The sequence below is a fragment of the Simochromis diagramma genome, unplaced genomic scaffold (genome assembly GCF_900408965.1).
Source record: "Simochromis diagramma unplaced genomic scaffold, fSimDia1.1 OVJJ01000446.1, whole genome shotgun sequence".
Lineage (NCBI taxonomy): Eukaryota > Metazoa > Chordata > Actinopteri > Cichliformes > Cichlidae > Simochromis > Simochromis diagramma.
The window spans coordinates 153788-166858 of NW_024386822.1; the positions used below are offsets into that span (position 1 = coordinate 153788).

At 44.2% G+C, this 13071-nt stretch overlaps 1 protein-coding gene across 1 annotated transcript; it reads left to right on the forward strand.

Moving 5' to 3' along the window:
• Nucleotides 1-936: 936 nt before the first annotated feature.
• spcs3 (signal peptidase complex subunit 3) lies at nucleotides 937-8929 on the forward strand. Its single transcript, XM_040027216.1, has 5 exons — nucleotides 937-1188; nucleotides 1538-1611; nucleotides 2088-2164; nucleotides 4895-5010; nucleotides 8704-8929. Exons 1-5 carry the CDS (start codon nucleotides 1046-1048, stop codon nucleotides 8834-8836), a joined length of 543 nt encoding a protein of 180 aa, XP_039883150.1. The 5' UTR covers nucleotides 937-1045; the 3' UTR covers nucleotides 8837-8929.
• The last annotated feature ends 4142 nt before the right edge of the window (nucleotides 8930-13071 follow it).

Sequence of the window (13071 nt, forward strand, 5' to 3'; positions counted from 1 at the left end):
TAGAATATTCACAACATACTTCATACCGTGTACATTATAACATACCATAATAGACCCATTTCTGTATTATACTCACATATCTATATTATTGCTAATATATATTGTAATATATCTATATCACTAAAGCACTTCTGGATGGATGCAAACTGCATTTCGTTGCCCTGTACCTGTGCATGTGCAATGACAATAAAGTTGAATTCTATTCTATTCTATTCTATTCTATTCTATTTTTTGGGTTCATTGAGAACATGGTTGTTGTTCAATAATAAAATTATTCCTCAAAAATACAACTTGCCTAATAATTCTGCACTCCCTGTATATGTGTGTATGTATGTTTACTGTCAGTTATTGTCGATTTCATTGTGGTGTACCAACGGCACTGTGGCAGTGATGTGTATTCCTCTGATCGGGAGAAAAGAAAAAGGAGGTGTGATTCTGTTCTGAATGATTCAATATGTCCCTTGTCTCTTTGAGATAGTCATTGTTATTGTTCTAAATAAAGTTCATTTAAAATATTTTATCAGGGTTAATAGTTATGGTTTAGGCTGATGATTAAAGTTAGGCATTGTCAATGAAATGTCCCCACTGAGATATGAAAACGAATGTGTGTGTGTTACAGAGGTTATAGTTCATTTGCCTCATTTTAAACCGACGGAACGTTTTGAATAAGGAAGTGAGAGCTTCCGCTTTCTCATCGTTCCAAAGCTCTTTCCGGTTCCTGCCGCCGCGCGAGGCGAGCGAACACACATGTGCACATGTTTAAACCCGGCCGAGAGTCACAAACACTGATCCATGTTTAATGTGAGTCAGAGCCATGTTGGACTACACACCTATGCTGCTTCACTTAGACTGTGATTCTTTTAAAACTGTCTTCTGGCCGAAAACGCTTCAAATTTGCTTTATTTTGAAAGGCCTTAACCGGAAGTATGTGTTTATTCCACGTAACTTTACGTTTCCGGTTTGTGCTAACGCTACATCCGCTGCAGGGCTTGGAACAAGTCTGTCGTTTGAATTAGTGTCCGTGTGGTACTTGCTGAATCCCAATATGAACACGGTCCTGTCGAGAGCTAACTCGCTGTTTGCCTTCTCCCTGAGCGTCATGGCGGCTCTGACTTTCGGCTGCTTCATCACCACAGCGTTTAAAGACAGAAGGGTTCCTGTGGACATCCACGTCTCTAAAGTCATGCTGTAAGTCTCTGCTTTCAACAGCTGTTAGCATCACACCAGGTTCTATCGTGTCTTTGTTCCGTGTAGCAGAGGCTGCAGGCTGGTTTACATGCTAGCTGTTTGGCGGGAGCCGCTCTGTGGCCTGCGGTCCTGAGCCTGGACAGCATCCTCAGCCTCGGGATACTCACTGTGCCTGGAAGGGGTGCAGAGCGGTAGTTCAGAGCTGTACTATACAGCTCTGTAGTACAGAGGTAAACACAGAAGCATTTAGGGTCATGTGAGGAACAGCAGTCGTTTCTTTCACCTTTGCATGCGTCCGTCCCAACTTCTACATGTCGAGTGACGTTTGTAACTTCTCTCTCTCTCACAGGAAGAACGTTGATGACTTCACTGGACCCCGAGAACGAAGTGACCTGGGTTTCATCACCTTTGACCTTTCAGCTGATATCCTTCCTATTAAAGCATTGCTGTGTTTGATCTTTTCTTCTTGCCATGTGTTGCAGCTGCTTCAGAGAATCTTTGCAATAAGAGTGCACTGTGTGGCTGCTCATGATTGTGCATTCATTCAGCTCTTTGTAGACTTGTTGTCTTTTTTAAAAACTCCATCCTGAGACTAAAGAACAGTTTGAAGCAGCTGTGTGTGTTGGGTGTTACTAAATGAATGCCAGTAGGTCTGACAGAGATTCCAGCCAAAGACTTGTAATTATACAGTCATTACATTGATTCTTAAACCAAAATAACCCTGCACGCTCACTGCTGAATCATTCACATTTGAGTTCAAGTCGCGTTAACACCAGATTATCCCTGGTTACCGTGGCGATGTACACCATTGTTTTAGGCACTGACAATGCAGTGAAGTTGCTCGGATTCATTTTTGTTTTCCTCTCTCTGTTCTGTTGATGGTCCTTAACTTCTCCCACATTTGCAGCCAATTTTTGATTGGAATGTGAAGCAGTTGTTTCTCTATCTGTCTGCTGAGTATGCCACAAAGAGCAATGTAAGTCCTAATGCACACACACCTCGACCTTTTAGTAAGAAGCAGGCATGAAGCACGCTACATATGGCTTATCAAAGCATCACATTGTGTCTGACGGTTAGTGCGCAGGTCAAACTACAAGTCTGATGTGTGAATGCACGCCAGCACTCTGATCACTTTAAGCATTCAGTCACTCGTCTCACCTCATCTTCATCATCACGTTGTTATGAGAATGCTGAACATGAGGCTTTTTGCACAAGTCAGTGACAGCGGTCCATACAGATCACCGACGGCAAACAATACATAGCTGGGTGGTTTTTAGCTGTCAGAGGAGTGGTTTCAGGGCTCGCAAAATTTCTAAATCCCTGGTAGCCCTTCGGGCAGGGACTCTTCAGTTTTTGATAGCCAAAATAAATTTAAGTAGCCCGAATAAAAAAGAGAGCAATTTTTTGATTGATGTTTTGTTTCCTTTACAATATTATACTTTAATGTATAATATTGTAAAGGAAACAAAACATTAATCAAAAATAGTTGAAACACAAATTACAACATTGTATAAAAATTACAATCATCAACTCAAATACTTGGTTCTAATTGAACAGAAATTTCTATGAACTTGTAAGAACTGTGTAGGACATGAATCAGTCTGTGTCAGATCCTGAATCTGACATTTCCACTGAAGTCACGGGTAAGAGACAAGTGGAACCAAGATCGAGGCCGTTTGCTGTTTGAAGTTTGCACAGACTGCTACATTGTGCCAGTGGTAGTTCACTCTTTGCAACATAGTAGCTGTTCTAAACAGATTTTCAGGTTTATTTTTAGTTTTCAATTGGTGTTTGTTCTGGGAAAGATATTGCAGACTGAGCAATAATGCGTTTCTTGCATTTCTCATGGGTTCTAATGGGGGCCTTTCTTAAAATGACTGGTCCCAGTAACAAAGGCGCTTGTCGACTCAGAAATCGAGGGAAAACCAACAACACACCCGGCAGAACATTATGTTATTTACACGCCTGCACATAAGTGGTCTGCATGTGCGCATTCGCTGTCAAAATAAAAGACGCACCAGATAAGAAGTTGCAGCGCGCGTTTGCGTCCATATAAAAAGCAGTGTTTTTGTCCGCTAGAGTGGGATTTTCACGGCACATTCCGCACCACATCTCTGTGCGTTCATCATTTGTTTGAAGCCAGCTCACCTCCTGCAACCACTTTTCCGAGAATACGCGCTTCTTTTGTGGTTCGGACTCCTTCTGACATTTCTTTGGAGGTGGAGGAACATCACAGTAATTGCTTAAAGGAGCTTCTTCGACATCTTTAAGAGTTCTAAACAAACGTCTGTCCTCCTCCTGAAAATCTTATGTATGCAAACACGCGTTGCAACTTCTTATCTTTTTTATTTTGACAGCGAATGCGCACCTGCAGACCACTTATGTGCAGCCCTGGTTATTTAGCTCATCATATTGCAGCCACAGAAATTCTTTTGTCCATGAAACCATAAAGCTGCACTTTCTTTTTGCCTTATAGTCTGATTTGTCATAACTTCTCCGTTTTGTGGTAAGCTTTTCTTTGGCTGTCACTTCTTCACCCTGACCTGTCTTATTTGGCTCAGCAGAACTAAAATATATATCCTGCTGCTTTTACACACGCACTCACATAAGCTCAGCGATTCTCTGCGCGATCAACCTCTCACATGTTTAAGCTGCGGGAGATTTCACTTGTCATGTTTGCGTAGTAAGCTAACGATTAATAAGACGATGTCAGAGGAATTGGTGCACAAATTATCGTCACTCACCAATCAGTGCTGTCGCTCTCTATACACAGTTTGCACGATTGCAAAGTGAAAGCAAAAAACAAGCGCAAATTCAAACGCGATTTCAATATGTCACATATTGACAGTGGCTCACCGAAGCCAATGACATAATTACCCAGCTACATTTCTGAAAGAATGCAAAAGCATTGACATATATTTTTCCTTCCTACGACAGGGCAGAGATAGATTTTGGTAGCCCGACTGAAAAAATCACTAGCCCTGGGACGTCGGGCTAGCGATTTTGCGAGCCCTGGGTTTGATACGTAACAGTGAGCAAGAGAGTACGTGAAAGGTGTTTGCAGAGTGTGTGTGTAACAACAACAAAACTCAGTAGTTCATCTAATCAGAGTGAGCCCAAGTCTCCCAGCTGTTTCCAGAAGTTCCCTGAAGGTGTGTGACTGCAAACAGCTGCAGGATCTGTGTGTAAGCGTCTGTGTGGAGCTCAGACAGTCACGCAACAACTTTAGTAGGATCAGCTGGTGTGTCTGTAACAGTGTAACCACAACATTGTCATGTGTCAGTGTTTTGGAAATTTGTGTCTGTATCAATCAATCAATCAATCTTTATTTATAAAGCACTTTTCATACAAAGATGTAGCACAAAGTGCTTTACATGGTTAGCTGTAGCTGTGAGGAACACGGCTGTAAAGATAACCTACAGCAGAAAGTTAAAATGAGACTTTAATTCAGTGATTCTGAGGGATGCAGATTCAGCATTCATCTCACAGGCTGCTCTATGTCCTCGTACATGCGTGAGAGAAAGTGCCCCTAACAATCTTTCATCGGACCGTGCTCTTTTAACCACAGGCTACATTCACACAAAGACATTTTAGCCCGGAGGAGGCAGGGATCTAACCACCAGCCTTCTGATTGGTAGATGAACCGCTGCCTGACCATGGATGGAGGTCCTGCAGTAGAATTAATCTGTGTGTGTGTGTGTGTCAGTCTCTGAACCAGGTCGTCCTGTGGGATAAGATCGTTCTTCGAGGTGAGAACACCAAGCTGAACCTCAGAGACATGAAGTCCAAGTACTTCTTCTTTGACGATGGAAACGGACTGAGGTGAGATACCAGATGTGTATCAACACATGTTCTGGACTACTAAAATCAATAACATCCACCAGCAACTCAGTTCACATGTTGTGTCTACGTCCTCTCCAGAACCTTTTCTCCTTTTTGAGCTGTTTTCCACTCTTCATCTTCCTGATTTATCTGATATTTCTGAGTTTGTGTAGATCAAAGCCTGCCACGTGTCATCTTGACCCTATGCCTGCAGGGTTTGTGAAATCCTGCCTCTCTTCCTTACTCCCACTCATCTCTGCTATATTCACTCTTCACTCACCACCAGTATCGTTCCCTCCTTATTCAAGATTGCTTCAGTCACTCCTATACTGAAAATACCTTCTTTAGATCCTAACAACTTTAACAACCTCTGTCCGTTTTCTAATCTGCCTTTCATCTCTAAAATACTCGAAAAAGTGGTTGCAGCTCAACTTCATTCACACCTGGTTAATAATAACATCTACGAGAGATTTCAGTCTGGTTTCCGTTCATGTCACAGTGCAGAAGCTGCTCTACTTAAAGTCACTAACGATCTTCTAATCGGAGCTGACTCTGGTCTTCTCACCATTCTCGTCCTTTTGGATCTGAGCTCAGCCTTTAGTGATGTTTCGGTCCCGAACGAAACGGTTCTTAGAGCCGGCTCTTTGACGTGAACGACGCGAGCCGGCTCCTTATTGGGAGCCGTGGGGTTTTTTTTTTCTTTCTCACCCTCTCTCTCTGTCTCGCACTTTTTTCCCGCTTCACTCCACACGCGAGCCTTGTGCTTTGCGCTGGGCAGAGGGGGGAGGGGCGGTAGTTACACTCGCAGTAGCTCAGGAACAGAGCGGGAGGGAGAGAGAGAGAAAGAGAGCAGGGACAACAAGGTCACATTAGAAAGGTATAGTAATCATCCACAACTATTTTCAGTTGCAGATGATAAAGGATTCAGAAAGTTTATTCATGCAGGTCCATATGACAGAGAATATGCATCTTCTTTTGTTTTCATATTTTAGTGTATATTTAATTGTGTTGTGTTTGCAGTGTTTTGTGTTGTTTCACTTTAAATTTGTTTAAAAGGAAAAAGCTGAAAATTGAAATAGTCTTTTTAGTGAGCCGAGCCGAAAGAGCCGGTTCTCTAAAAAGAGCTGGAAATCCCATCACTATCAGCCTTCGACACATCTGTCACTCTGTCCTTCTAAGCAGACTCTCCTCTCTCTGCATCTCTGACACACCCCTCGCCTGGTTTCAATCATATCTCCTCGACCGCTCCCAATTTATTCAACTGAAGTCCTTCCGCTCTCATCTATTCCCCGTCACCTCTGGTGTACCCCAAGGCTCAGTTTTAGGCCCTCTTCTCTTTATAATATACATCCTCCTTGCTGATGACACCCAGTTATATCTCTCTTGCAAACCTGATTCCTCCCTCCCACCTTCTTCCCTTACAGAATGTCTATCCGAGTTAAAATCCTGGTTTAGCTCTAATTTTCTAAAGCTCAATGAGGATAAAACTGAGATCCTCCTTATTGGCACCAAATCCAACCTTTTGAAGGCAAACCATTTCTCACTCACCATCGATAACTCCACAGTTTTCCCTTCTCCTCAGGTTAAGAGCCTTGGTGTCATCCTAGACAGTTCGCTTTCCTATAAATCTCACGTCAATAATCTCCCCCGTTCTGCCTACTTCCATCTACGTAACATTAACAGATTGCTTCCTTCTCTTTCCACCCAGTCTACGTCCATCCTTGTCCACAGTCTTGTTACCTCCCGTATTGACTACTGCAACTCTCCTGCATGGTCTCCCCCAAAAATCCCTCCATAAGTTTCAACTGGTTCAAAGCTCTGCTGCTCGCATTATCACCAGAACCCCTCCTACCAGCACATCACCTGTTCTTCAGGAACTTCACCTGCTCCCAGTGAAATTCCAAATAATATACAAACTTCTTCTGCTCACCTTCAAGGCCATTCATAACCTCGCTCCTCCTTACCTATCTGACCTGTTAACCACCACCTTTTCTGCCCGTTCACTTCGATCTTCTTCTTCTATCCAGCTTTCTGTGCCTTCTTCCCGCCTCAGCACCGTGGGAAGCAGAGCTTTCAGCTGCTCTGCTCCCAGGCTGTGGAGCTCTCTGCCCCCAGATATAACAAACACTGGTTCTCTCCCCCAGTTTAAATCTCAACTCAAAATCCATCTGTTCAAATCTGCATATTCACTGTGAACCCACTGTTTGTTTGTTTTATCTTGTGCTTTTGTTTTATTGTTCTTCATTGTGTCATTGTTCTATCATGTGTTTTTTATCTATTGTGCAGTGTCCTTGGGTGTCTTGAAAGGCGCTTTATAAATAAAATGTGTTATTATTATTAACTGTTCATTACACTGGCCTCTATTTTTCTCTCTGAGCATAATTGTAACCAGTGTTTCCTAATGCTAAACATGTTACCTGATAGGCTCTTCCGATCAAGCTCACATCATCATATTACTTAGTCTTCTTTGGTAGTAGGTGGGCCTCATTAAATACCAACAGGGGTTAGGGGGCCAAGTCTGCTTGGTTCTTGGCTCCACACGGTCACAAAGAACAGGCAGGCATGAACCTCCGATGACATGTTCATCACTCAGACCTAAGTGGACTCATGGAGGCAGACTCTGTCCTCGTTAGCGGCAGCGGTACCATCTATCAGAGGAGATCCTTAGCATTAAACCATCAGCATTGAGCTCTGAATGCACTCAAGACATGATCATTAACGGGCTTAGATCTTAGGACCTGTTCCTCATCTTTCTTCTGAATGTTCTAGTTGGGAATGTGACTTCAGCCCATACTTACTGTACAGGCTTTAACTTGGACTTCCATTCATTTTTTTCCTGCCACCTTCAGCTGACACACAAACACAGTCCCTCCCTCACACATGTTCTTTTATGATAAAGCAGGGCTGGATATGGCGACCCTCAGTCCTCCCTTACTTACTAATAGGCCTCAGCTGCCGGGGGATTCCCATGATGCACTGCTTCTTCTTCGCTCACTATGTGTTAATACATCTCTCTGCATTTAATCCTTAGTTATTATTAATCTCTGGCTCTCGTCCACAGCGTGTCTTTGTTCTGTCTTCCTTCTCTCACTCACAGCAGATGGCCCCGCCCCTCCCTGAGCCTGGTTCTGCTGGAGGTTTCTTCCTGTTAAAAGGGAGTTTTTCCTTCCCACTGTCACCAAAGTGCTTGCTCATAGGGGCTCATATGATTGTTGTTTTTTTTCTGTATTATTGTAGGGTCTTTAACTTGTAATATAAAGCACGTCGAGGTGACAGCTGTGATGTTGTTTGGCACTAAATAAATAAAACTGAACTGAATCAAAGGTAGCGTTTAGCAGCAATGGCTCATAATAAAGCTGTAATGTTGGAGCTTGGCTTTAAGAAAAAACATTTGAACCCAAATGTTTGATGTTACAGACGGTAGGACTGATCATGTTTAAAGTCCCCGACTGATATAGAGACAGGTCTACCAGCAGCTTGATGGAAATGGTAACGGTCTCAGAGTCGAGTCCCAGTCTTGAGTTTAAAAAAATGATACGTATGAAATTTGAAACATCCTGAGTATTCTGACAAGGAGATTTGTTTCCCATAATGCAGTTCAGTTTTTCCCGGAGCCTTTGTCGTCTCTTATTTCACATGCTTTTCACACACGTTGAACATGATTGGCTGATTGTCATTATTTCTCGTCGTCAGGGCCAATAAGAACATCACCTTGACATTGTCCTGGAATGTAGTTCCCAACGCTGGAATCCTGCCCCTGGTGGCTGGAAGTGGACACGTCAGCATACCTTTCCCAGAGACCTACGAGACCACCAAGAGCTATTAGAGATGCACACATCCAGCATTGACTGTGCTCTGACCGCTGAAACGAGATGTAACTGAGTTTTTGGTTTGTAATAAAAGTTGAAATTGGAACGTGTGTGTTTGTGAAGAGCTCTTCTGTGTTCTGACGAGCAAACAGTGATGCTGTCAGCATCGGTGTGTTCATGTACCTCCGTCTGGTCTGAGGGAGCAGCTCTGGCTAATACAGTGGATGTGTGTATTCATTGTAAAGCTGCTAGCTCGTAACCAACTCGCTAGCACCATGGCTACTTCACCTGTCCCTCCTGCACTTTCTTGCTCATTGTGTCAGATGTTTAGTTACTCCTCGGCCTCCTTTAGCAGTAATGATATCTGTAACAAATGTAGCATATTTGCAGCTCTGGAGGCCAGGATTACTGAATTGGAGACTAGGCTTCGCACCCTTCATTCACCCGTAGCTAGCCAGGCCCCTGTAGCTGGTGCAGCCGAAGATAGCGTAGGCCCCGCTAGCTGTTCCCCGGCAGACCCCGAGCAGCTGGGGAAAGAGGGCGGCTGGGTGACGGTGAAGAGGAAGCATAGTCCTAAACAGAAGCCCCAGGTACACAACCAACCCGTTCATGTGTCTAACCGTTTTTCCCCACTCGGCGACACACCCGCCGGGGGTCAAACTCTGGTAATTGGTGATTCTGCTCTCAGACATGTGAAGCTAGAGACACCGGCAACTAGGGGTGGGTTTTGATTATCGTTTTACCGTTTAAAATCGATTCTAGCTTGGATAACGTGATGTCGATTCATTAAAATCCTCAATAGATTTTTTTAAATATAAATTTATTTTGCCCTGAAACTCCGCCGATGGATCGAATCAGCGCAAAAAGAACGTAAACACAAAGCTCGACCCGCCGACGGATCAGAATCAGCGAGATGTCGCCTTTCTCACCCGACGACACGGACACGGTCGGGGCTGAAAGCCGACAGCTCGCTGATTCTGATCTGTCAGCGGGTCCACGCTTGTGTTCACGCCCTTTTTGCGCTGATTCTGAAGCTGTTAGTTTGATCTCTCTCCAAACAATATTGACCGAACCAGCAGCAAAAGAAGATCCAAACTACGCTTCACATAAACATAGTCATGAATTCACTCTGACTTTTACTGTTTTGTTTCCACCAGGATAAAATCTCACTTCATGCACAGCTCTCTCTCTCTGTCTCTCTCTCTGTCTCTCTCACAGTTTCCCGTCTAAAAACCTGTTTTCTGCATTATTCGCTTGCTTGTTACGCACAAGTCTACCGTTGTTTACAGGCTGTCGGACGCTGTTTTTTCCTTTTACTTACTTCCGAAAAGAAAACCTAATTTCTGCCGTTCAATACTGAACAAATTTAAACTTTTTAAAATTATGCAAAATTGCAAAACGCTGTGTCTCTAATCAAACCTCTGTAACTTTGCTGTTTCACTTCAGCAGCATCAGGTGATGTTCAGATGTTGATTCATGGTCTTCTTTCATTTTTGATCTACTGCAGAATATTTTTATAAAATCCAGGCCAGGAAAATCTCCTTCATGCTTTTCTGTGTTTTATCCTCAGTTACTTTGACACAAAGGCCTCTGCTGTGATGCTCACACCTTTGATAAAGTCTCACAAGTGTCAGCTTTCTTTTTATAGATATTAAAATATGGCAATGTAGTGATGCATGATTTGAATTATATTTCTGAAAACCCTCTCCTGTCTGATCATTTCCTGATAACATTTACATTTACAATAATTGATTACACAGCGGTGGAGAGTAGACTTCATCACAGTAGATGTCTCTCTGAAAGCGCTGTAACTAAAGCTGTGTCCAAATTCATGGGCTGCATCCTCCTGAGGACGGGTTTGTAGACCGATTACATCACAGCGACGGGCCGAAGGCTGTCCAAATTCGTAGACTCCTCCGAATGCAGCCGACAAATGCAGCCTCCTTTTCCCCGAATTTGAAGGATGGGTCGGGTGTGTCCTTCGTGGCCCACCATATCCCAGAATTCATAGCGTGGCCCAGCCAAACTCCAGTTTCTGGCAATGGCGGCCGCTACTAAGTTTTAAAATTACATCTTTCTGGGTCACAAAATAAATTTTAAACATATTTTCAGGCGATGTGGGTGTGTAAACTTCAAATATCTGCTCGGTTTATCAAGACATTTGCAAAAGTGCTTTGACGTTTTCGGAGACGTCTGTTACCCACCAGCTCGATAGCTCGCCGAGAGCTCGAGCATCACTAGAGCTGCAGAGAACGGCACAACTCCCGGCACATCATGTTCAGATCACCGCGGACTTTCCCTGCTCGGGTTAAACGTGATATATAAGTCACTTAGACAACCTAAAAATGTTATTGTTGGGCTTTTTTCAGTGTTTTGTTTGTTCGTGAGTAAATCGGTTTGGCTGAAATTATTATTATTTTTTTTTGTCCTGTTTGGCTCTTTTGCATCAGAATTATTGTCTAAAGGCAAAGAAAGATGCCCAACGGATTTACTTTACCAAATTGACCATCCCAGCCTTGCCATAATGGTCCATTTGATTCACCTTTTATTGTTTATTTTATTTTCACTTGCTGAATACGGGACAGACTTGACTGGGGGAAAGAAGGGGAGAAAGAAAGAGGGAAAGAGAAACAGCTGAGAAGAGGGACGGGGGAGAAGGGCAAAAAAGAAAGAAAAAAAGAAAACAAGCAGAAGAGAACAAGAGTAATAGAATAAACAACATCACAATGATCTATGGGAATATGACAGTAAATACTAAATATTAAACATTATTGTGCAGCACGTAAGATCAACAGAACACAGTGTGCTTTGAGGTAGGAGCCAAAAAGGGTGTAGTTTGTGGGTGTGATCACCCGTGTGTACACCTGTGAGCATGGACGCGCTTGTTTTTTAAAAGGTTCCTTCATGTAATGATCTGCTAGAGGGTGTGGGGGGGCCACAGCCCCGTCCTCCAGGGCATGAAGCAGGTATGGAGGAGATCAAAACTCCAGACATCCAGAGGCCCCCAGAACACAAGAGACCAAGGAAGACCAACAGAGGGGCAGCCGCGCCACTGTCCCAGAAAGAGCTGAGAGTCCCAGATGAGGGCTCACTCAGCAGCTGCGGAGCAGAAGCCAGGGGGAGTTGCAGTGACGCGCCCGTGAGCTCCGCCGGCAGCCAGCTGTGCCTGAGTGACCGAGCCCCAGGCCGAGAGGCCGGGGGCACCCCACCTCCGAAGTGGCCCGAGCAAGCCCCAGGCTCCAGGCCCCGATAAGCGGCCACCAAGGAGTGAGCCGGTGTGTACCTGGACGCCCACCCCCAGACACAAAGAACCACCAACGCACCGATGTCTGAGGGAGTCCGCCACTGGCAGGGGAAGTGGTGGTGGGTGGAGATAGGCCTCCAAACCTTGGAGGGCCTGAGATGTCCCCAGAGAGGTGGCGTCTGTCACCCAACCTGACATATAGACACAGAAATACAGGCACACACATATACAAACATCCATTCCCACCCTCATGCTCTCATATGCACTTACTCCACACTCAACCAACGTGGAGACAGACATAAAGAGACGCTGTACACACGATCACACTCCCCAAGCGTACTCTAAGCCCCGGGTCTAGGTACCCTTGCCCCTGGAGGGGGGAACTGCACCCTGACCTTTGGCTGAAATTAAAGTTATTAGATTAGACAAAATAAAACTTTATTAATCTCCCAGGTGGGTTCCTCCTTGGTTTTTACACAGCTGACTAAACGTCAAACAGAAAACTGATTAAACAGAAGTGTGAGATGGTCGAGAATTTACGCCAGTGTCCTGTAATATTTTAGACAGCAAGGAGCAGACGGCTGAGTTTATTAAACTCCACTGAGACAGCGGTGACGCTAATCAGAAGGCGAGACCGTCCAATTTCACGGCCGTTTACTTCCGGCCTACCCCGTGAAGGCCGGGTCCTCAGGAGGATGCAGCCCATGAATTTGGACACAGCTATTGTTTAAGAATATAATCCACCCACTGTTATCATCTTCAATGCCCTGTACCAACACAGAGCAGCTATCTGAACGCTGCTCCAACAGAGGTCGATCATCTTATTAATAATTTTACCTCCTCACTACGTACGACTCTGGATACTGTAGCTCCTGTGAAAACAAAGTCCTCAAATTCCCATAATACATTGGGTGTTTCTTCTTCACTCACTATGTGTTAACAGACCTCTCTGCATTGAATCATATCTGTTATTAACCTCTGTCTCTCTTCCACAGCATGTCTTTATCC

Coding starts and splice junctions, on each gene's coding strand:
- spcs3 (XM_040027216.1), top strand. CDS start 1,046: ATGAACACGGTCCTGTCGAGAGCTAACTCGCTGTTTGCCTTCTCCCTG. Junction 1,189..1,537: donor CACGTCTCTAAAGTCATGCT/GTAAGTCTCTGC, acceptor TCTCTCTCACAG/GAAGAACGTTGATGACTTCA. Junction 1,612..2,087: donor CACCTTTGACCTTTCAGCTG/ATATCCTTCCTA, acceptor AACTTCTCCCAC/ATTTGCAGCCAATTTTTGAT.